The sequence below is a fragment of the Malaclemys terrapin genome, chromosome 7 (assembly GCF_027887155.1).
Source record: "Malaclemys terrapin pileata isolate rMalTer1 chromosome 7, rMalTer1.hap1, whole genome shotgun sequence".
Taxonomy (NCBI): domain Eukaryota; kingdom Metazoa; phylum Chordata; order Testudines; family Emydidae; genus Malaclemys; species Malaclemys terrapin.
The window spans coordinates 40,773,169-40,799,315 of NC_071511.1; the positions used below are offsets into that span (position 1 = coordinate 40,773,169).

Below are 26,147 nucleotides of genomic sequence, written 5' to 3' on the forward strand. Positions count from 1 at the left end.
TCTTGTTTGACACTTGAACTTCCAGTGAGATGAGAGGTTAACCTGCATGAATCTGTACCTCAGTGCCAGGTATCTTCCTGTGTCCAATTTGAATGATGAACTCAAGTATTATATTTAATGACAAATCTGGTATCAAAGCTAGTGAAGCTCATGGAGTAGGAAAACATGCAGAACATTAGCAGATGCAGAGAAAGCTTCTATGCCAGTACTTAATTTGTGCTAGGGCTGAACCTCAGCATGTCTAGGCTTGGCAGTTCATAGCCCCAGCCCCTCTGGGCTCGCTGCATCAGTTATAAATGTAAAAAAGTCACTTGAGCCCCCGCACCTCTTTCATTACAAAGTAAGCACTGTTCTATGCTGTATGTCTGCCATGCTAATTTCAATACTTTATTGCTAACAGGGAAAACAACTGCCATAGAGCTTTGTTACAAAGCAACTTATGCTACAGCTGTAGCACTCGTTAGTTGGAACACCCCTACCCCCACCCCACCCTGTAAATTCAGGGCTGGGCCCTTACTCACAGAATGGGCATATCCCAAAAGCTTGAGGGCCTTCTTCCAAAAGGAGGGATTCAGACTCTAGATTGAACCCCCAAAAGCATTGGTGCTTGTTTTAATATGATTATTGGGGCCAATATGGAGGTAAAGAGGAATGAAGAAACACTATCAAGACAGATGTACTAAAACTACCACCAAAAGTGAAAAAGTGGTAGGAAAATGGATCTAATTTGTATTAAAATGTATACTCAATGTAGGGCTAATGTTAAACTACACAAGTCTCCTATGTAGGGGCTTCATCACTACCAACAAACACATAATCAAAATAAAAGCCACATCTTACCTGTGATCTCCAGCACCCCAAGCCACCACTACATGGACAAAGTAGTGGAACCAGACTGCAAACACCAGAAATTGCAATCTTTGTCACTGACTGCTAGCACTACAGTTTGTTAGGAACAATGGTGCTCTGGGCTGGCTTGTCAGGGTGTGTGGTGCAGACCTAAGGGTGTCATTGTAAGCGCTGGATGAGAGGCTTTAACAATCATTTTCATACCTCTACTTAAAAAAAAAAAAAAGAGAAGCATGCACGCGTGCAAACATCCACCCCCCACATTAAAATATGCCCATGGGGTTCAAGTTATGTTTTATTGATTTAAAGTGTAAATAAAGAAGGATGTTAAGTTCAGACCATTATCGTTCATGCTGCTTTGTGAATTTATTTTTATTTAATTTTCCACTTGTGCTCCTGCCAGGAGATATCTATTAGACAGTAAGCAGCAAGAATAAAACTTTATCATTTTGTTTCAAACTATAAAATAATTTACATCACATATTTTACTTACTTTTGTCTTTTTTGTTTGTTTTTTTGTTTTTTAAACCACAAACATTCCAGCATCACACTGTAGGAATAGGAATAAACAATAGAAAGCATAACCTTTTGCATAGTATTAAATGAACAGAGACAGTAAGTTCTTTATTTACAATTATTGTCTAGATAAAAAAATTCATAAAAACAGATGAATTAATATATGTTAATAACCCCTAATGGGACGGATTGCCAAATGTAGCACTGTATTGTTTTCCACAAATCTCATGCTGCTAAGTACAGTATGTAGAGAGCAAGCATTTATATATTGCAGTGAATTTTAACAAACTGATCATTTTGGTTTTTTGATCCATTGTTCCCATCACAGCGAGGTCAAGCAATAAAAGAAATGAATTGTGATGCATGACTTGTAGTTGAAAGGTCATAACTATTCTAATTTTTTTTTTAAAAAAGTCTATCATTTATCATATACATAAAGCACAGTCTCTGCTCACAGAAGCCCAAGTTTTCTATGCATCTCAATTTATATATGTTTTTACTATATATACACACAGAGAATGTTGTGTTCATTTATTTTTAAACAGTTTTTCAAGTCTGCAAATGGTACCCTATAGGTATTCTGAACGGGTTCTACTAGAGGAAAATTAAATCAAATGAAACAAAGAAAGAATCTGACGAAAAAGATAGCTTGAAAATAAAAGGCAAATCATCATTGTTAAGTTATTGAAAATTACGTTCCAGTACTGACAGATTTTGTAGCTGCTCAAGTCCAATGCAATGACAGAGGCTCTTCCCTATAAATAGAATGGATAACTTTTTTTTCTGAACATGGTATCCCAAATAGGCCATAGAAACCCAATACATGTTATACAAAGGTCAGTCCCTGTATTTACAATCCAAGGAACAATGCTACTAAGTTTCAATCACTTTGCTACTAAGAATTAGTTAAATTCAATGATGTTTTCATGCCAGCTTTTACTGTTAAGAAATGGGTAACGGTATCTGTTGAAAACAGTTCTGTAAGCCTTGAAAGATCTGCTGTTCAGTGAAAAGTTTGAATCAGACAGTGAGCTAGGAGTCTGAGCCAAAAAACATTCAAGCTTCTGCACAAAAGTCCGGAAGCTGGCAATTCAAGCTGATTAGAGTTTTACCTGGCTGAATAGTCCTGATGCACCCTGAAAACTCTTTTAGTCATTTCAATCTGCAGTTTGGCCATGAGTCTAATATTGTTTGGAGAGTTCTCTGGCTCGTAATAGTTCTTGTGACTGCAGAGATGCACCGCTTTCTTAGTCAACTTTAAAACAACACACAATACAACAACAAATCAATTTATCAAGCTAGTTTGAAAGTGTTTTTCTGGCATAATTGATCATGTTATTCAAAATGTCTTTTGCACTGTACAAGATTATGGAAAAGATCATATGCTTGCTGAAAAGTCTTGAAGCAAACTTTGTATTAAATACAAAATTATTTATGAAAAATCTGTGACCCACAAAGTGCTTAGCATTCAAGTGGTTGACATAGCGATTATATAAGCTCATAAATTTAAGTTACCAGGGCTATTACCATCTTGAAAAATATTTCTCACCCATGATACTGCAGGTTTTCAAAATGGCTTCCCTTGTCGAAAGCTCAATACATAGGTAAAACAACAGTGTTAATTAGCTACAGTATATTTTGTGACTACAGGAAGACAAGCTTGATAAAAAAAATCACACAAAGCACATTTCAATATACACTTCATAAAATTTCATTCAGATCTAGATAGTGCAGAAAATGATTATCTTTTTCTTTTAAAAAGTCAAAGCAATAAACCATAGTGATTTTCCATCCAAAATGCCAACAGCCCATATTCTTGTAATTAATAAAGAAATGAATGTCTAAATTACTAACGGAAAAGAATCAACACAATATATCACAATATTTCAACAGTAGTTTGATCTCCATACACAAAGCCAAATATAACTTATCTTTGAATTGTTATTCATAAACTAAACTGAGTTTCATATAACAACTTTTTTTAAAAAATACTTTGAAGAAGCCATTGCAATACACTGAAACAATGAAATGGCCTCCATCGAGTGTTGCACCAAAACAAGTTCAAGCAATTTATTTAAAAAAAAAAAAAAAAAAAAAAGAGGAAAGAAAACCTGATCATTTCAACTTTGTATTTGAAACAAAGGAAGCCTGTTCACTGCCCTGTATATAGGATAACAATGCTACATCCAATGTGTTATATTTTGGCTTCTTTTGTTATTTGCTAGCAGTATCTACATTATTTAACCAAAAAACAAAAACAAAACAAAAAAAAAAAGGCAGGCAAAATCAGAACACGGTTGTAATAAAACATCCAAGGTGCAATATTACAGAAGTTTTCAAAGAGCTGAGCAATTTTTATACTACTTCGGCAGGAAGTGCTTTCTTAATTCTACAAATAGTTAAGGATATTATCTACAGGTTTGTAAACAAATTACATTCTTTTTTTTTTTTAGGACATAAATAAGTTAAAATAGTCAGAGCAATTTGAGCAGAAACAAGGCAACATGCCAACAAAGAAACTTTATATATAACTAAATATATAGATAGAGATATACATATATATGTATATCATTAATTATATATACATATAAGTATATACATCTCTATATATAATCTCATAATTGTTTAAGTTTCTCTGTCCAACTGGTGCAAATCTACTGTGCAAGTTAAGCTTTGCAACTTCAAAAACGTTATTTAAATTAATCTATACAACTGAATCCATGCCACACAAGCATTTCAAAAAACTCACAGACCAGTGAATTGGATAAATAGCCTCAGAAAAAAGTCCTCTGCATTTACTGCTTTAAAAAAAAGAGAGAGAGAGAGACAGCGCGCGTGAGAGAAAGACAGCGCGCGTGAGAGAAAGCGGGGTGGGGGCTGGAAGTGCACAGTACATTCATGCAGGAGGGTTCTTTGTTTTTGTTTTTCTGCAAGGGAGCAAAAAGGGGTATGTAAATCAGCCATTCATTCTTTCCCCCAAACCACTGTGATCAGTAATTCATTCACTTGTCACAAAGTGAATAAGAGTTCAAACAGCTTCTCAGCCAGCACAGTTTTTTATATATCTATCTATATATATATATATATACTTCTGTTGCTGTTTTTATTTATATATTTTTTTGCAGTGAACTTTCAGCTAAAGTGATGTCTCCAGGCTATGTATTGGGCTTCCTGGACTAGAAGAGGTAGCTGATTTACTTGTGTCAGTTGTAAGATTTATTCCACTGTCGATAGCACTGTTGTTCTTGTTCAGCGAAGACGGTGGGCTAGAGTTTAGCTTGAGAGCAGGGTCTTCTTCTAGGTCTGTGTCATCAATGAGTGGGATGTGGGGTTGGGAATCTTCTATCCTAAATTCAGGATGAGTCATAAAGTTGTGAATGGAGGTTCTAGATTCTGGTTTTTCTAACCCTTCATAGAGAGAGCTACGGAATGCCTTCACGACGCGGATCTGAGGGGAAAAAGAGGAAAGAGATGTCAGAGGTAACAACCTTTAGAGTACAGTGCTAGAGAATACTTTTTGAAAAATGTAGCATATGGTTAGGGCAGTGCAGGCAGCCGAAGTCCATAGTCTCTGGATGTTATATGCATAAACGAGTGGCTCAGTTTTGTGCATTTAGAGTGTCTGTACGAACTGCAATATTAAAACAAATTGAGTTTAAAGCCATCAAGGAACTGATGGGAAGCACTGGTTAAAGAAAGTGAACGTCCACTCATGTGGTACATCCCTAGTAAAAGACAAGCCATATTAATTTTAATGCAAATGTAGAACCATGCATGTTGATAGTTTTGCAGTGAATAAGTAGAAAGGCTTTTTTTTTAAAAAAAAAAGTCTCATTTGTATAGTAAAAAAACATATAACATATCACACTTCACAAACGGGAAAGCACAAAACACAGACACAGTCGGATAGGTACGTATGAGAGACGCACACACACATACACATACACACACAAAGAGGAGCCAAATGTACAAACAAAAAAAACAATGTTTTCAAAGCAAAATCGAAATGAAGGCAGCCAGGAGCACAAAAAGCCAAGCAGACAAAATACTAGGCAAAACCATGCTACCACAGAAGGGGAAGTCACAGTTACCACATGAACACAGATAACTGGCACACGACAACTACACTTGGAAGCCTGGATAATGTGAACATAGAATTGTTGACCCAACTTTTATTTTTCCTTCATGCATATGTGAAGTAAACACTCGAGTATAGACCCACTGTTTTAGCCGTTTAATTTTTTATTAATATACAAAGATCGTCTATAAAATAATGTATTGATTGTTGGGTTGCATAGAACAGCAAGTTCTTTCTTTTTCTGTGTCTCAGTTGCAAATACCCTTCAAAAGCTTAAATTCTGAAAGCTGTACATTTTATGCCAAGTCTTTAAATTATGGCAGCTTATTATGCTAAGATGACTATTATTTTTAGCCTCCTATCAGTAAGAAGACAGGTGAAAGAAAGCTACTAACATCAGCAACTAGGCTTTCATAGTAGCAGTGCTGCCAGTAGGAACTGATAGGAGCAAAAGGAGAGAGCATTGCCGGGGGTGGGGGGGAAGGGCAGTCAGTGTTCTGTGTTTGGGGTGGGGAAGAGGAGGAAGCTAGCTATAGCCTGTTGACCAATTCATTGGGTCAGAAAAGAAGTGAAGGATTGCACTATGTGCTATTACTGAGCAAACACAACTTTTTTGAGGGGAAAAGTCAAAGGAAAAAACAGAATGGCAAAACTATGAACTGTTGTCAATGTTTTATGACTAAGTATGAGTTCTATTTTTTCACTCATCCCTTAATTTATGAGTGAATTTTTAGTGTTTATTAGAGAGAGAGACCAATGGCACAAGCAGAAAAGGTGTGAGGAGGCATTGTGAAAGCTTCTCCACACAAGTTTGAAATGTACTGGGTGATACACATGCATATTACTGCCCTATGTTTGATTACCCATTAGTAGCTGGTCTACAAAGTAGTTATAGATAAACTTTAGAGTTTCTCTTCTAGCTGGCAGAGGCCTGTGTCTTGAAAGTGGAATGGTTCAATCAACATGCTGGTGTGGTTTAGCTGGTAGTATCTATCTATGTTCTTATACTATCAACCACCAGAGAGCCTGTCTGAGTTTCAAAGCTCCAGCCAGTGGCTTATGAATGTGTGGCAGTACTGGAGAAAGGCTGGACAGATTTAGAGGCTGATTTGGATTTGCTTTCTCCTATCTTTTTTCCTTGCTTAGGTCCTCCAAAATGATCATTTATGACGTATCTAAACTCTTATCAATAGCATGGGGTGATGGACACCCGCAAGTAGATAGCCCTGTCAGTCGGTCCACACATCACTCCCTGCTTAGCCAAATACACATGGTAACAGCAGGGAAACAAGCACAAAATAGAATGTTAATGTGATCATCTCCTCACCTTGGCTATGTGTTTTAGAAGGGAGGGAAATAGACTGGCAGAGTAGCACAGAAGAACCTGAGCAGTTCTGCGGTGCAGGAAGAGCCAGCCCTCCAAGAGGCTGTCAGGGTGCAGGAGAAAAGCAGAGCTTCAGGAGGAAGTGTGGCTAACTTGGTCTCTATGTAGGATATTACAACCTCATTATATCTGCCAACATACAATACCTAGAATTTGACCTGTACAGTCCCTGATATTAGAGACATTGGCTTTATTTGAGCAGAATCCACTTGAATTGTGTCATGGTACATGATGGATTTATAATGTGCACAAATGGAGACTAGGCTAAGAAACACATTTGCACTCATAACTTAAGATAGGATTTGAACTACATTTCCAGAGCAGAAAAGCTGGTATGCTAGTTCCCTGAGTTATCTCAGCCTTTCTACTCTTTTCTAAAGTGCAAAGCTGAATGCAAAACCACCACAGCCTAACAATAATTAACAACATATTTCTTATGGAGAACTATAAAATGGGAGTCTGGTAAAAATCTTAAATTGAGAAATTTTTAAACATGCCTACTGTATACTGAGTTCATGAGGTAATATTTACTTTAAAAAATGCTGTTTATCATTTCTTTCATATTTTCTTGATAAGATACTCTAGCTGAATAAAAAATAATCTTTTTATCACTTAGTTATGGCAGCTTTCCCACCTTATATATTGGTGTGAAAAATTCACTTTCATTTTCTTGAACACAGTTCATTCTAATCTAGTAGATTTAACTTCTAGTCTGTCAAGTGGCTTTCTTTTAAATGTGAATTAAATTTTTATGTAAACAAAAGTAATCCAAGATTATGCTTGAATTGACCCAGCAACCTTTACTCAGGCAAAGGCTTTATTACAGTCACAGTAATCTGTACTCAAGTCTTTACAGGTTAGCAAAGAAGGAACAGATTTTCAAATTACCAAACTCATATTAAGGTCTTTAACTAGGCAAAACTCCTGCTATGGTCAGTGGGAGTTCTGCCTAAGTAAGGACTGCAGGATTGGCCCAAACAGAATACAGTGTGTGTAGACAAAATTATTGAGCAGTTTTAAATTGGAGAGGGTCCAGAGAAGAGCCACAAGAATGATTAAAGGATTAGAAAATATGGTTTACAGTGATAGACTCCCAAAGTTCAATCTATTTAGTTTAACAAAGAGAAGGTTAAGGGGTGACTTGATTACAGTCTGTAGGTACATATGGGGGGAACAAATATTTAATAACGGGCTCATCAGTCTAGCAGAGAAAGGTATAGCACAGGGGTCGGCAACCTTTCAGAAGTGGTGTGCCGAGTCTTCATTTATTCAGTCTGATTTAAGGTTTCGTGTGCCAGTAATACATTTTATCGTTTTTAGAAGGTCTCTTTCTATAAGTGTATAATATATAACTAAACTATTGTTGCATGTAAAGTAAATAAGGTTTTTAAAAATGTTTAAGAAGCCAGGACCCGGGCAACGTGAGCGCCACTGAAAATCGGCACACGTGCCATATGTTGCCTACCCCTGGTATAGCATGATCCAATGGCTGGAAGCTGAAGCTAGACACATTCAGACTGGAAATAAGATGTACATTTTTAACAGTCAGAGTAATTAACCATTGGAACAATTTGCCAAGCGTCGTGATGGATTCTTCATCACTGGCAATTTTAAAAATCAAGATTGGATATGCTCTAGGAACTATTTGAGGAAGTTCTATGGCTTGTTATACATGAGGTCAGACTGGATGTTCATAATGGTCCCTTCTGGCCTTGGAATCTGTGAAACAGAATGTGTCCAATCCGCATTCCATACCAAGACTTTGATCTCAATGGGTGTTTTGCCTGAGTGTGAGAACTGTAGGATTAAATGTAGTATTTGAAAATCACCACCTCTTTTACTGCCTGTCAAGACCCAAGTTTGGAGTTCAGTGCTAACCCAGCTATGATTAATCTAACACTCACAGTATTTCTCAAATGCAGTTCCCTGCTCGACTTCAGGTAGTAACATGATCAACAGCAGCAGAAGAAACACAAAACACTGAACTTGGGTCTTGGCATATTTTTGTAACTCAGATATTTGAGTGAAACCCATCAAAGAGGTGTTGAGGCACAAATACAAAATAATTTTCTGATAAACATTCCACATGTGCCAATAATATACACATTTTAAAAATACTGTTCTCTTCTGAAAGTGACTTGGCATCTTGTGGTTCTGTATGTGTCTCCCAATGACTTCTCATTTACAGGATTACTTTTACTTAGTTTAGAAGTAGATTTTTTTTTTCTGATTGCAGCCCTGCAGATTCAGCCTGGGATCTGAAAAGCAACATTTGTTCTTTCTGGCATGTGCCTCATAACCAGTAAAATATTCTGCAGTAGAAATGTAATTCAAAATCCCGTTAGTACATTGGAGGCACAATAGAACCCAGCTAATTATCCCAGAGCTCTGCTGACTCTGGTGCTAGCAAGAGAAAAAATATTTTTAATATCGAAGTCATTGAAAACAAATCTGAATACACACAGGGGGTGGGTCTGCTGAGTTCATAGGCGCCATTTTAATTGCACTTCCATTTAAACTAGCACTAAGCTAATTAAAAATGTTTTGTTTACAATTATATGGTCCCAATTCAACAAAACTCTTAAGCATGTGCTTAACTTTAAAAATTTGAGTATTCCTATCAGAGTAATGCTTAAAGATAGGCACATGTCTAAGTGCTTTGCTGAATCAGAGCCCCTGTGTAAATATCGTCGTCTATAATTCTATAACATTTTATTCTTTGAAGTTTAGCATTACACTACAGAGCTCTATACAAGCTTGCTTTCGTTGTGCAATGTGTGAAAGCTTGTGACATCTGCTGTGGATATCTTGGTATGTTATGAACTACGTAGAATTCATGTCATGATTTTTTTTTTTATGATGCCGACAATGCCAAGGGAAGACAAACAATGAGATACAGCCCTCTTCTCTCACAGTAATGGAGACAACAGAAAAAATGAACTGCTTTTAACAGAAGACTGTGGGGACAACACTTCTTGACATTTTGACATAGCTATAAGTTTCCACTTCTTTCTTCTCTGTAGCTGTAATAAAAAAAAGCTCTTCAGTTTCATCCCACCCTGAAAGTTAGACTTAAAATATTGCATCAGGCAAGAAAAATAAAAGGTATACAATTTTTAAATACTTCAGATTTTTTCCTCAGAAGAAGAAAAAGATTAAATAGTGGAAATATCACCCCTACGTACAACAGTCTAAAGGTGAAATACATAGGACCTGTTTTAAGATCAACAGGTATAGTACGGTTGGTAGCGCATGGGCTTATACTCGAATGTTTACCCAGCTTCAGATAAGCCAAGTATCTTGAGTTTGGTTCACATTCATTTCAGGCTCAAGGTTAAAGACTCACAACCTCTTTTTATTTCACTCTCTCCTGCTGAACCCTTTTGTCCAGTGATCTCTAGCCCTCTGGGAAAACAAACACATTTAATATTCAGACAGTAGAGAGTAGGATACTGCAAAAGCAAATAAATTCAATTCTACTAAAAGGTCAGTAAGATGATTAGTATAAAAATGTAAACAAGAGGTCAATTTTGCAAAGAGATGCCAACTCTTAGGTGTACCTGGCAATGTCAAGAATCTGGTTGTGCAAAAGTTACAGTGATGGTGTTTGGTGAAGTACTGTAGCTGGTGTGAAGCTTTGAAACAGAACAGGAATCATGTATGGGACCTTTTGTGTGTGTTCTCTTGTGTTTTTTTGCATTTTTAGGTGAGCAAAATCAAAAAGTCCATAAACTGGGATGATGTATGTACTGAAGTCACCTTGTAAATGCTCTGAATAACATGTTCTGTATTGCAAGTTGTTGAGATTGTGAAAATTAGAAGCTACATGAAAATGCAGTAACTTTTAGGTGGCAATTTTTATGTATTTATTTTTTACTTTTTAAAGCATCAAATGAATACAAAGGCTATGGGGTCCAGCACCCTCTTTCTGCATGCACACACAGTAACTTCAAGTAGACCTCTTAGAAGTCACACGTGTAGCAGTAAGGTGAGAACAGAACAATGGGTGTACTATTATATAAACACAGAGAGGGCCTGATTCTGATCACACTGTTGTTACTCTACTGACGTTAATGGTGTGAGACCTGAACCATGCCCAAGGTATCTACTCTGTACAGCATCTCATCTTTAACATATCACACAGTTGTCAATACAGCCCTAACATTTTGAAACTTTTGTAGCAGATACAAACAGGGTTTATATTACGGCTGTCAAACGACCAACAAAATAATTACAATTAATGACAAGATTTAAAATAGTTGCAATTAATCGCAGTTTTAATCACATTGTTAAACAATAATAAAATACCAATTGAAATTTATTATAAATATTTTTGGATGTTTTTCTACATTTTCAAATATATTGATTTCAATTACAATATAGAATACAAAGTGCACAGTGCTCACTTCATATTATTATTTTTGATTATAAATATTAGCACTGTAAAAAAGAAAAGAAATAGTATTTTTCAATTCACCTCATACAAGTAGTGCAATCTCTATCAAGAAAGTGCAACCTAAAAATATAGATTTTTTTTTTACATAACCACTCAAACCCAAAACAATGTAAAACTTTAGAGCCCACAAGTCAAAGCATGAAGGGACATACGAATGTTTAGCACATCTGACACGTAAATACCTTGCAACGCCGGCTACAACATGCCATGCGAACACCTGTTTTCAGGTGACATTGTAAATAAGAAGCAAGCAGCATTATCTTCCATAAATATAAACAAACTTGTTTGCCTTAGTGATTGGCTGAACAAGAAGTAGGACTGAGTGGACTTTATGAATACAGGTGTATTATTATACATTTAAATTGATATTCTATTACTGTTTAAACTCGATTAATCATGACTATTTTTATCTAGTTAATTTGTTTTGCATTAATTGCATGCATTAACTGTAATTTAATTGACAGCCCTAGTTTATATATTAGTAATTTACCATTTTAAGAAACTTTCTACATTATGGGCGCAAACCTACGAAGTTGACTTCAGTGGAACTATTGTATCTAGATAAGTTGAGCAGGATTTGGCTGTATATTTAGTTTTTCAATCTAAATAGTTTCACTGTAGGGGAACCACAGAGGGCCAGCATCTGATCTCAGGTAAACACATGTAAATCTGCAGTAACTTTGTTGGAGTCAATAGAGTACCCCCTCGTCTTATGGCAGTGCGACTGAGATCAAACCTGGCATCAACTTTTCCAATAACTAGTTTTTCAAAGGTAAGAAGAATGCATGTAAAGTCAATAAAGTCACAAGAAATACCTTACACACGGTGGATTCTAGAATTCTGCAACATTTACAGACAAGCTTTGAGATTTTAATTCATTTTAAAATCTAATTCTGCTTATTCTGTAAATCATGTTTGCTTTACTCATCTGAATAGCCTTTATATAATTAGCCTTGTAGAAATCAAAGGGACTACTTGTCTAAGGCTGGCAATCTCATTGAACTCGTGAGTTAAATAAGCAGGACTTGGTCCATTATCTGAATATGATTTGATACTGATGGCTAATCTCTGCTTTGACATTTAATTTAAAGTTAGAAGGTCTTGATGGGGAGATTCTATTTTTAGAATATTTTATATTAGATATAAAATGCACCCACATGTGCACACTTCTCTGGCTGCACAGTGTGTGTAATTATAGAAAGCTATATGTGCCTGGAACAGGTAAGAACAAAGCTGGAAAATGTTAATCACTCCAAACAGGACAGAAGGCCAGATTACATAACTGGTACAGGAGCCATTCTTTATACTACAGATGAAAAATGGCTACTGTAGACTAAAATTAATTTTGTGTCAGAGAAAGAAGACTATTTTTAGCACCAAATGCTGGATGAAAATTTTAAAAAAATTAATTAAAATTTTAGAGTCCACTATAGGTAAGTTTCCATTATAACCCCTAATATAGTTTGCATATACTCATAACTCTCTAGAACATTCACCTTTTGGGTCAAAAATGTTGCATGCCTGGTGTATATGCCTGTAGATAATTTTTTTCTGACAAATCTGATCAAAATCTCAGCCATCTTGGAATTATGGGAAAATGACAATTTCCCTCTCTCCCCCATCAGAATAAAGAAATCTAAGCTCACTTTTGAATAGGACTGCCACAAAGAACAGCTGAAGGTTGAACCTTGGTATGTACTTGGTCTTAAATTGAAGGCTATTGGCCATTAATTTTCTTTTTGAAAATGTAAAAAACTCCAAAGATAGAAGTGTATCTTCAATCACTTATGAGCACATTCAGTGGCCACCTTTTAAGATTGTAATCAGAAGCTAAATGGTTCTGGTTTGTGATCTCATTGTGGATTTTCCCTATCTGACCTTTACAGTTGATAAAGGCCAGTTGTACACTCCAAAGTTTTGCCATCGCAGCTGTGTCAGTCCAGGGTGTGAAGAGGTATGATCTCTGACCAGCATAGCTATGCTGGCAAAAGCCCCTAATATAGATGCATTTATATTGCAAAACTGTAGTTTTGCTAGTGTAGCTTATTTTGGTTGGCTGGGTCTGAAATAAGTAATGCCATCAAAGCACAGTTTTGCCAGTGTAAGCTGTGTCCACGATAGGAACACTACGCTGATAGAGTATACAGGTGTAGCTCCACCGGCAAAGTGCTCCTACAGTATACCTGGCCTCAAATGAGGCTGTTGCTAGCATAATTCACATTAGAAATAGTGAAAATATTTCAGTGAAATCTACACAGAAAATTATCCAAAACTTCCAAACAAAAATAGCCCTAACATAACACCCCCCCCCGCAAAAAAAACCTCCTGCAAGTACAGAACCTTCTGCAGATTGCCTGAGCATAGGGTTTTTCAGCAATTTTGCTGCCTTTTAAAGTATTTTGCAAGTTCTAAACTTTCATTTAAAAAAATGTTGTTACCTACAGTCATCATGAACAGAAAACCTGTCTCCATTCAGACAGCAACTTTATGTATCTCCTGCCTTATATAAACGTTTTTATTTTCTAGAGGTTTTTTTACGTTGGGCTGGGTGGGGTGTGTGTTAATTATGTCTTAAGTGTGATTTCTAAGCTGACAGTTTCCCTTTCTGTCAGAAGATTTATCTAATGATATGAGTAATATACAAGTACTATAATTGAAAGAGATGAGAAAAAAGCAGCTTGATTAATTTGTGTACAGTTAGATACACTCTTTCCCTCTACAGTTATTCCCTGCTTTGCCTGGTCCAGGTAAAAGGGGCTTTTCCTGCACTGATATGGACCTATATGGTTCCTTCTCTCTTCTGGTCACCGGGGGAGGGGGTGCGGAGGAATGGGCCAGCATCACCGCACTGATCTGGTCTGCAGCTGCAGGAGAAAGTCACTCTCTGGCCCTTAAAGGGACACACCTTTTCCAACCAGCCAGACAACAGCCCCCACCACTTCATGTGCGGTCATTGTCTGCAGTTAATCACATGTATTTAAAGTGCTTTGCTGCCTCAGGGCTTTATTCAATTCACTCTTTTGTTTTCCCAAAGTAACAGGGAGTAAGAAAATTTAAAAGTGTTACTGTAAAACCATCCAAATTGGCAAGGAAAGAGTGGTACCTGAACTTAATGTAAGTTCTTAAAATTGACTAGATTTCCAATTGATAGTATGTCATATATTACTATTCATAGTATATAATCTATACTATAAAAATGCATATAAAGCTTGGAACATGGCCAAGTTAATGTTGCATATAGAACCTTAGCTTGTACATTTCTTTCCTATTTGCAATTTCAAATATGTAAACATTGTGATGTATTTAAATAGCTGTTTGTGGGTTTTCGGGGTGTCTGTATGTGTTTGTTTTTGCACTGTTATATAGAAGAAAAGGCTTTATCTCCACTTTAGATTCAGGTTGGTTGGAGTATGTACCCAAGCTATATTATTGTCTCAAGCTAAGATCAAGAGAGGTAAACCCTGGTACTACGGGCCTTCTCTCAATTAATACTAAAACATTGTGACAACTAAACAGTATCAGCATAATTTGACATCTTGAGAACCAAAATAAAGTATTTTTCCTATAAGATTACTTTTAATGAACGTACTTTATAACAACTGAAATATTCTTATGTTCCCACATCTATGAGAGGTTGAAAACCCACAGGCTTTGACTTGGCAATGCATCTCACAAAGTACTCTGGGTGTGGCAATATCTGTTTGATCTGAGGTAATATAAGTAATTATATGTCATCAATGAAATAATACATAGCTAAGTGTTAACAGAAAAAAATTATCTATGTATTAGAGCATCACTAATAGCATGCTCTGTATGTGGACTCATTTCCATGTGTTTTCTTTCTAGTATAACCCCACTGTGTATTTTAGAGTACGCAAGCTATTGTATACCACCATTTGGGCATTTTTAATTTGCATAGTCAATTCTGATTGGCTTTTACATTACAGACTTCAAGCTATGCATATATAAAATTGGATAAATAATTTCCCCTCCCATCTATGTAGTCTAATATATTGGTCATTATTGGCCACTATTTGGAAACTAGGGATGCTACTAATCCTATAGTTGTGCAGTGAGGATTAACAATTAGTTGTTCAGAGCTTTAATGAGTAAAGCACTGTACAAGTGCTTAGTAGTATTAGATCTGCCATATGGTCCCTGATATAACCTATATCATCATGCTTAAATTTTCAAAGTTTTTAGATTTCTAAATTGGAGACCCTAAAGTGATATCTATAAAGGATCTGATTTCCAGCGAGTGCTTTAAGGCATCTCATATTGGTCACCCAAAATCACCAGTAACATTTTAAAATGTAGACCTAAATGCCATGATAAATTGAGCTGCATTAATGGATGGACGGTCCTCCCACTGCTACAACTTCAATACATTTATGTTAAACAGGTGGTTTTTACACTCCCAGGGAACTTAACATGTGTCATCCCTACTGAATGTCACAGAAAACATTTTCAAAGAGATTCCCAGAAATTAAAAAAATTGGAAGTTCATCTAAAAATAAACAAAATACCCCCAATACAAAAGTAAGTACTGGGTATTAAGCCACTCTCAGACTCAGTTATGCCTTTTATAAAGCTATAGCTACAGAACACCCTTAAACATTCCAGTGTCCTAGATGGTTAAAATATGTTACTTCTCAGAGACTGAGGTACCATTTATCCCACCAAAGGAAGAAAGGATTAATTGTTTAATTATTTATCTTTTAATTTACCCTAGGTAGTCAGCGTGATGGAGGGCAGTCCTGGAACATCGCACTAAGAACCAAGAGATTGGGGGCTTACAAGGAAAAGCAAACAAAACATAGGGTATGTGCTGTGGGAGATACACCTTCCTGCTGAACATTCGCTTTATTCTCTTTGATTTGTTATGCTTTTTTTTATTATTATTAATTTCATTGAGCCTGAATTGGAGAGGGCTTCTGCAAGGGGGGTCAGGGGCTTCACAAGTGCATCAAAAAGTGATCTGGCTTCATGAAGCAAAAATAGTTTTATTCAGTTGCTGAAACTAGCTAATGATCCTGAATATATAAAGCTTTTCATAACCAATACCTAACCAGAGTGCTTCACAAGCAGCACCATCTATTATGACTAAAATATTATTTTAAAAAGCTAATGTAAACAGATACCCTAATTAACTAATAATGCCTTAGCAGTCTACACAAACTACTACCTAAAGACCAGACTCTAGTTGCTCTCTGACATGCAGGTGCACATCCACAGTTACCTTGAAATATCAGGCACTCTGTGTTATTTTTTCAAATGAATACAAAGCTAGCTTCATGGCCCTGGAGGCCATCATACTCTATTTATCCACAGAACGGGTACAATTCAGATAATGACAATCTAAGCTTCTCCATGCTGCCCTGGCAAGGTGCCTCAAGCATGCCCTGATGAGACCTATCTGTAGGTGCAAAGGGTGTGTGAGAGAATTTAGACTCCATGCCATTCAACCTTTAGTCTCTTTGCTGAGATTGGCAAGAAGAGGAGGGATGAGGATGAATTGCCAATGCTGATTTTATTGGATCGATTGTTTGAGACCACTGACTATAAGATGCTGTTGAAACATTTGTGACCCACAGCAGGATAGCTTTATAGTAGCTCTTCTTCTATTTGCCTGAAAGAACCTAGAGGGCTATCATGGGAAATTGTTCATCAGATGAGACGGTTCTTGTATTCTGTTCCCCATCCTGTTCAACATAGATACGTGTTGGTTAGGGAGGTTAGTAACTAGACCCTGGATGAAGCACCTTCAGTGTGTTGGCAGTATTCAGCTCTATGTCTCCATCTCTACGGCTGATGCAGTGGAACAGATGAGCATCTGTTTGAATAGAGCTAGCGGACTAAAGCTCAATGAAGATGAGACATTGGGGTGGGGGAAGCAACTGCAGAAATTGACAAAAGTACATCTGCACCCAAGTAAGCGTGCTGCCATTTGTGACACAAATTGGAAATGTAGGAGGGAGGGCCGGTTCCAGCGTTTTTGCCCCCCAAGTGGTGGGGGAAAAAAAAAAAAAAGCTATGATCAGCGGCAGCTCTACTGCCGCCGCTTCATTATTGGGCGGCAATTCGGCAGCGGGTCCTTCCCTCCAAGAGAGGCTGTGGGACTTGCCGCCGAAGAGCCGGACATGCTGCCCCTTGCCGTTGGCCGCTCCAAGCACCTGGAGCTGGCTCTGGTAGGAGGTAGTTTACCCCGATATCAGCTACTGCATACAAGGGTAGCAGTCTCAGCCAACAACACTCCTTTTTATCTGTGTGTTGTGAGGCAACTTTTCCTTTTGGACACAGATCTTACTGCATTTCTCCATGCCCCTGTCACTTCAAGATTAGGCAACTAATCCACTCTCTGTCTTGAGACCACTCAGAAATTGAAGTTGGTGTAGAATGTGGCTGCCTATTTATTGAGAGCACATACAAGCTTGCTCTGGAATCTTCATGGGTTACGCTGAGCTTCTGGGTGAAATTAAGTTGCTAGTTTTGACCTTTCAAAGCCTTAAATGCTTACCTAAGATTGCATCACTCCTATATTACTACAGATGAGATCACCAGAGGCACTCAAGTTTGAACCCTTCTATAAATAAGGGGGAAAGGTATTTTGTTGTTTTTTTCTTGTGGGGGCTCATGGCTTTGGAATTTACTTCCCTCTTTGATCTGCCAGCATGTAGATTTATTAAATAGTCAGACATGCTGCTAGGCTCAACTTTTCTCTCAGGCATTCAGGAAGAAGACTGACAAAGGGGAATTTTTAAAATATTTCTTTGGAGGTTTATTTTCTATTCAGAACACTGCAGGAATGGCGCTTTAAGGCAGGATGAGATTAATTTTAAGCACTGTAAGGGCAACCAGACTACGTGATGGGTGCCTATTGCATGTGGTTGTAAATATAACAAAAAAACAGAGTGACAGTGCCAGCTTGTAAGGGTGGGGTTTGATTCATGTGGAAAGCTGCTCTTCACTAAGAAGAGAACTAAGAACGTAATTGAATTAAATTGTAAAATAAGCATTGATGCGCACCTGAATTGCTGACAATAGAATCATTCCCTAAATATTTAAATATTATTTTTAATGCTTGCTACAATATAAAATGTAGCTTAACACACTTTCTCTTTAAGCAAAACAGCTGTAATCACGTTTGTTAACATGAGGCAACAACAGAGTGATTTTAAGGAAATCTTTTGTAATACAAATAAATACATCAAACATGATGAGGAAATATGTTAGAGAAAAAATTCAATGTTAGAGAAATCTATGTTACTGCATAGTGGGTGACCAGAAACTGGTATCCTACTGATCTGAATAAGGACCTGTAATAAAAAGGTCAAAGAAGTGTATCTACAATATACAAAGTAATTCAGCTTTAAAGGTGTATTAGTGGTGGAGTTATGTGTGGGTTTTTGCTTTGTTTTGCATAAGTTGATAAGTGGGAAAAGGTCAATATAGATAAGTCCTGAATGACTAGTAGGTGAGTTGGCATCTCTGTAGATCTGATGCATTAAGAATACACACTCACGCCCAGCCGCAGCAGCAGATGTGCTGGTAGGAGAGGAAAGAGCATTGGATAACGATACGTGACTAGGGCTAGAAATATTGGTTACATCCTGGTTCTGGCTTGTGACGGAGGACTGTCTCCTTAGAGCCCCCTGAAAGGAAGTGCCACTCTTGAAAGTATTGACTACTTCGATCTGCAACGGAGGAAAGAATGAGACAAGTTGCTTAAGGAATGGACACAGTTGCACAACTGACAGGAATAATAATTTAAAAAATACTCAACCATGCATGCAGTTTTACTTCAGTTGAATGAATCAAAGTCATGAGTGTTCCTTTTAACAAGTGGAAATAAATATGGCCAAATTCTTTCCTGGGGTAAATTGAAGCACCTCCATGGAGGTCAGGGAAGCTGCACCAGTTTACACTAACGCAGGATTTGGACCATAATTTTTGAAATTTAAACCATCCTACATATATGTGCACTCCAGTTGATATACTCGGATGACGTTGGTCAATAACACTTAGTCCTGCCTTGAATGAAGGAGGCTGGACTAGATGACCTCTCAAGGTCCCTTCCAGTCCTACTATTCTATAATAATAATCTACATCTTTTCTACTGAGAATAAATATTACTTGATTACTGCCATCTAGATTTTCTTCCAGGGGGGAAACAAAATTCAGTCACCCAACTCTCTAGTAATAAAGAAATATTAAAAACTATTCAAAATAATTGGATTTGCTTTTTCAATTTAGAAGTTTCAAGGTTGCTAACATAGTTTGATTATAACTACAAGATGCTTTATTTATTCTGAATTGCATTATTATTAATGAAAAATCATTAAAATTAGGCACAATGATCAAGAATGATTGTATTTTGTAATTGCTGATTAGAAAATAATTCTCTGAAGCAGAATGTTTTTATTTTCAATGCAGAGCAGATAGGAATTACTCAGAAAATAAAGTTAAGCTACTTTTGAACTACTAATTACTTGTGTTTCACATTGCAATGTTGTATTTTAAATTACCGGGAAATATAGACATGTTCCCATATGCACTGCAATGCTGCCTGTCAATATTACACATTGTACGCTTTATGAATACTCTTATTATTGGCCTCAGAGGACAAGCTGATGAAATGTTTAACATTTTATACAGTTGAATTTTTATTTTCCCTCATGTTTTATATTAGAATACAACTGCTTTTACATGTGAAATCTGGTGACAAATAGTCCTGTACTTTGCAAGCATTTGTGTCATTAATATAGAGACGTTTGCAGCAAGGAACTTCCTAATTAGTTTAACCTACAAAAGAGTGAGCTCTGAGTTTAGAGGGTCTCCCTCTGACAGCTGATGATAATGAAGGATGACTATTAGAGACAAAGCCCTTTTAGGAATAATGCACAAAATTCTCCTTTCAGTTACACCAGTATAACCACAATGCAATGGGGTATACATGAAAAGAGAATTCATCCCATCACTTCTTTAAAGATGCTGTCACCCCTAGTTTTATATTCCTGAGTTTCCAATTTCCAGGGACTCCCAAAGCTAGAGTCATGACAGCTGCTCCTACACACACATTGGCATGTGTTTTGTCAACCAGTTTTCAGAAAAAAGTATTGTTGTTTTAAATCTCATTTTAACATGCAGCATTTTCTTTTTGCCATTTGCTGATAAAATATCTACAAGATCATTTTAACCAGAATTAACTCAGTCTGATGTTCTTCTTCCTGTCCAGAGAGAACTCCATGATTTAGGTAAATCAATATACCATTGTAAAAACAGTTTTAAACAATTATAAACAAAAAAACTATTGTATTTTTTTTCAAACCCAAAGAACAAACTCATTTTCACTCCAAAGAACAAAAAATATCATTGACACTGGAATCCTAATTTCTTGCCTGGCCTAAGTAGGCCACACAACGAAGGGTATCATTATTCTAGCTCAGTAATACAAGTAGCTAGTAGTAATGTCACCATTTGAAAACACATTGTCATAAAAGTGAACCTAAAATTGTAAAGAAAGCCCTGACATATCACACCAATGAATATAACCATGCCTCCTCAGCTACAATACGTTTCAGATTCCTCATCAGTTAAAGAGTGAGGATGGAACTTCAAAACAGTACATCCAAAACTAAACAGCAAGCCTTTTCTTTTTAATTGGAGAGAGCTAGATTAATCAGCCAGGATGGTAATGGTGCATCTTTACTGATTAGATATCTGCTATGAATCTAGATGCAAGTCCTCATTGTTTTTCAGAGTCAGAAGTATTAAAATGAAATACCAATTTTAGAAATAGCTTCATCCTCTTCAGCTCGCTTACGGAGATAGTTGTTTGTTTATGGTTTCCAATGTCACTTTTTACAAGTGGTTTTGAGACGGACATTCCATATATAAACATACGGATTTTATGTAATACAGAGAAATAAAGAACAGGAGTACTTGTGGCACCTTAGAGACTAACAAATTAAGAAATAAAGGTTTTTGGTGGAATATCATTGTGTTATAAATGCAGCACAATATGCATTTACATACGCAAATAACAAACAGTTATGTTTTCCCATATGAATCTGTGTAATAGAGTTACCCAGGTGTTAGCCTGGAATTAAAATGTATAAACTTTCTATTAGCTCTTAAAAACTCTGTATATTAAGCAAACACAAATCAAGGCATTTTGCTGTGCATATTTTCTTCTGCAGGCAGATTCTGGATTGTAAACCTGATACAAATAGCAAAGTTATAGAATAGGGTATCAGGTGAACCAGTGAGTGTAGAATGGTTATGAGTGAGTCATTAGCTACAGTACATATTGGCATCTGAAAACCAATCTATGGCTCAAAACAACATTAATCACACATTAAGGAACACTTAATTACTTACTTGAAATGTTCATTCTCCAAAGGCAGAATTAAATACAGATCCTGGCTTTCCATGTTGTGACCCAGGGTCATGGAGCACTCTCCAAAAGAGACAATTCAAAAGGTTTAAGACTCCCTACTGACAGCACAAAGTGTATGCCATTGGGGAAGATATCAATGGTAAATTCTAAACCTTCAGATGCCAGTTTCTTTAAACATGCCTGCAATGAGCCTACATAATAAGCCGAAAAGAAGATCTCCAGTATAAGCACAGGTGGAAAGATGAGGGCAGATCTGTATTTAATATTTTCTCCAGAGAACAAGAATTACAGGTATGTAATTTGCTCTTTCTCCTAAGGAAAGTAACTAAATACAGATCTTTTTGTGGAATCTACAGACAGGAACATCTAACAGATGACTACCCCTGCAGAATTCCAAAGGCTGACATATGTGGTCATGTCCTGCCTGAAGTCAATAAGGACTACATGAAAAGCAAAACAGGGAGGAATTTGGTCCAGAATGCTTATGGCAAAAAGAGGAAACAACCAAGAATGGAGAGTTACTGTTAAAAAAGTGAGTATGTTTCTATCAAGATGCAAAATACTCGACATTGTTAGAGCAAATGAAACCACTAAAAAACAGAAAGGTAAGCGTAAGTCACGTCACATTTGTATTGTCTTATTTTGTATCCATTCAGTGTTCTCTTTTTAAAACCAAATTCACAGGAGTTGACTTTGTGAGCTGCACACAATTAATAAAAATATTAAAAAAGCAGGTTGAAAGACTTCCACTCTGGAACAGCCCTCACAGGACTGATAAGCCAAGCTTTTGTGTTCTTATATTTACAATGGAGTACCTTTTCAGCATGGGAATTTAAGCTGGGATGCTGTCATGAATGTTAATAGGTCTCAGGTATCTGCATCTCTCTGCCAATCAGTGCTTATGGAATTTTGCATAAGAAAAGAACATTTTGGCCTTTATGTAGTTACTTTAAGATAATTTCTTTGAGCCTTGCTACCATATCTCTTACACAAAAGAATTCCCAGTAGCCTTCCAGAGAGCTAAATAAATAACGAGGACAGTATTTATATTGTACCTCATTCCTAGAGATGTCAACTGTCCAAATGTCAAAAAAAAAAAAAAAAAAAGTCAGCTAGGTAATCTAAAAGCTTTATTCTGCCTTGAATAAGAACAATCCTGTAGGTTCTACTCAAGTTAGGACCTTGTAAATTTTTGAATTTCTAGTTTATGTTTGGTATAAAATGCTCTGATGGAATGATGTAAGATGAGATGGGCAAACTTATTTTGCTTAAATTTCAAAACCACTTGGAAAGTTTGACTTTCATGCTACTGGATTTGCATTGGCCCTAGGAGAAACTAAAAAAAAACAGAAAGTATGAGAATAAGTCTAATGAAAAATGCTGTATACATCCCTTATTCAGATCTGTAATGGCATCTACTGGTTCCAAAACAAGCTTTTTTAGGGGTGGGTTGAACTCTTCTATCCTTAATGTATAGCACAGGCTCCCCTTGAACTAGAAAAATGTGGATTTTTTTAATGTTTTTATTTATTTATAAGCTTTCCTGTGGCAATCACCATATCATATGAGCATTTTAAACTTGGTTGACATTTATTCGCAAAATGCCCTCGTTTGGTAGGAAGTATTACTGTATCGCCCCTAGAAAAATTAAACATTGACTTGACTTTTGAGCCAGGAAAAAATGGTACAGACTCCCAGCTTTGGGAACCTGAAAAATAGTTTTAGAGGTTTGGAAAACCTCAGAATCCACAATTTTTGTCCATCCTTAAGTGTGAGAGAACTACAGAAGAACTTTCTCATAAATTATGCTTTAATTATATTTTTTACCTGACTTGACCTGGATTTTCTACCCTGCAATTTGTCTGAAGACAGACTATTTTAGCTTTTAGGTGGTCATTAAGGCTGCTGCTGCTGTCTGATCAATCCTGTCTTAACTCCATCAGTTTGTCAGAATTAAGATTTCCTGCATTCACATGAATTGTAAAAGACACTGCAAAAATATTGCTGAATTATAGATATAGGTGAAAAACCTGTTTTTATGGAAGTTCATAATACTGCCTTTTCTTTATGAAATCTTATGTAGCTACAGTGGGTCACTTATGAGAGCTTATATGGTATTCATTTTACGATTTAACTACCCCATTGGGAGAATATATCCATTCACAGATAAGTATTCCAATACAAAGGCTAAAAAGCTTAGTGAACGTAAGTAGTGAAGACAAGGTCAAGTGCACATAGCCAGATTCCTTAACTTAGATTCTTCCTTTCTGTTAAAACACATTATTTGAGATTTTTGCAAGTATGAACTAGAGATGCCCCTGACTTTTCGGTATGAGGAAGCAACAATAAAATTGCTTCCCTTTTGCCCAGGTTTGAATGCTCTATTTTCAGAGAAAGAAATATCTTAGCACTGATGTCTCTAACATGAGTTTGGATGAATATTCTTTGGAGCGATGCAACTAAGTCGTCTGCCAGTTATCTGGAAAAAAAATTTGGATTCATTGGGAACCTTCTTGGGACTTATAAAGTTTTGTTTGTGCATGTGATGTGATTACCTGTCCAGTAACGACTGGACAGAAAATAACCAAAAATGTATTTCACATTGAACACAGAACAAGTGTCAGATGGTGGAAAGTAGCCTGATCCAGATTTGAATCAGCATTCTAGTGGTGAAAGATTCTACATCCATTCCCAATCTCATTGCCATCCTCTTTATATATAAAAGGAGTAGATGCTCTACCTTCTTCTTCTGCATCTCCAGAAGTGCATTAGACATCGGAGGATTCCTGCAAATCCTCCAGCTCCACAAGGATGCTAGAGACATCCTCATCTTCTTCCATCAACTCTTCTTTAGATGGCTTCCTGGGAAATGCAGTACAAGCGTATGAATTCATTTGGATGGGGCACAAAAACTTGGTGCATCAAAATGCACCAAATTCAAGGTAACAGAGGCCAACAATGGGTCTTGCACTAATTTGACCTGCATAGTGAAATGAGAAACTCTTCAAGGGACATCTTGTGATTGCATTTTGAGCCCTTTTTTTTAATGTGTTGGCCCATTTCCTTTCTCCAATATCATTCCACAGATATCAAATAAACGTAAAATCAGAGTCACTGAACAAACAAAATAAGGGGGAGGGGGAAAAAAATCACAAAAACCTACTGGTAGGAAAGGAAACAATATATCCTACCAAAGAGAGTTCTACAACTAAAAGTAGAAAAGATACTAAGTAGATGGGGGTTAGCAAGAAAACACAATTAATGTTTATTTTGTTTTAAATAGGGAACAAGAAGAATAATTTATCCATGGATTATGAAGGCAAAGATATATAGAACTACAAGATACCTCTCAAACTAGAAGGGGAACTGAAAGGGTGTAATTCGCTTTTTGTTGTTGTTTAAACTCACCACAACCAGAAAGACATCCTGACAGAAATGCCAACAGACAACACTCCTCCTACAGCCACCAGGAAGAAAATAATGCACGTTTAGAGAATAACTCTTGCAATCTATAGACCTCACCTGGGCACACGTTTGTCACTCTTATCTGGAGGATCTGGAGGGTCCTTGTAACAGTTTGGATTTTCTCTCTTGATGAGTGCTCCTGAGTCAAGGTACTCTGGACACAGAATCCCAAGGCTGGGGATCTGCATTTAATTACTTACCTTGGGAGCTTTGGGATTTAACCTGATCCTTAATCTCTGAAGCAGCAATTGCCACCTTTATTTTTCTGTTTTCCCACAACAGCAACACAATAGTGTCACTGCAGAGACCTGATGCACCAGACATTACTCCTTGCACCTACTAATTCCCTTCTTCCTAAAAATATAACCATTTATTTTTCTTCAGAAAGGTTTGTTAATGTTTAAAATGGAAAAAGGGGAAAGCACTGTCTTAACATAAAGCAAATATCTACATTTCAAAAAGCTCAACAAAAGCATCTCAGATGAAAATTCCATTTAAGATCCCTTAAACTAGAAATAAGTGTTCTTAATTATTTGCATATTTTCCTTTAAAGCCCTGTATAAACTGACCAATCTGATATAATGGGGATCACATACTTGTCTTTTCAAAGCTGCTCTCTGTTGTTGTTGAGACTATGTCAACATGCTATTTTGTTGCAATGAAAATGGCCATGTATGTTGCTAAGACCAAAATATGGATCCTGCCTTAAGACAAATGTTATTTGCTTATGGCCATGTTATTTAGTAAATTGGTCTACTTTGCATATTTAGGGTGTCAGGATACATATAAACTTAATTTCCTCTATGCACAGAATAATTTCCATATATATTTCTGCATATTTAGTGAAACATTTCTAAAATATGTAAATGATATATTAAAGTTCATAAATAACAGTAAATAAATACATCTCAACTTTTTGATGGATGTTTTAACTTCTTGTTACTTAAAATAAATACAAGATTACATTTTTCGTGAGTGACAGGCAAAGCTGTACATTCCA

The 26,147-nt window shown here is 36.6% G+C and overlaps 1 protein-coding gene across 1 annotated transcript in view; it reads right to left on the reverse strand.

The window, feature by feature from the left end:
• Window positions 1–1,131: 1,131 nt before the first annotated feature.
• ATP2B2 (ATPase plasma membrane Ca2+ transporting 2) overlaps window positions 1,132–26,147 on the reverse strand; it is a 534,155-nt gene continuing 509,139 nt past the window's right edge. Inside the window, exons 23-24 of the mRNA XM_054035362.1 lie at window positions 18,891–18,977; window positions 1,132–4,813 (exon numbers count right to left, since the gene is read on the reverse strand). Of these exons, the coding sequence (XP_053891337.1) occupies window positions 4,502–4,813; window positions 18,891–18,977 (399 nt within the window). The 3' untranslated portion in view covers window positions 1,132–4,501. The remainder of the gene's footprint in view (window positions 4,814–18,890; window positions 18,978–26,147) is intronic.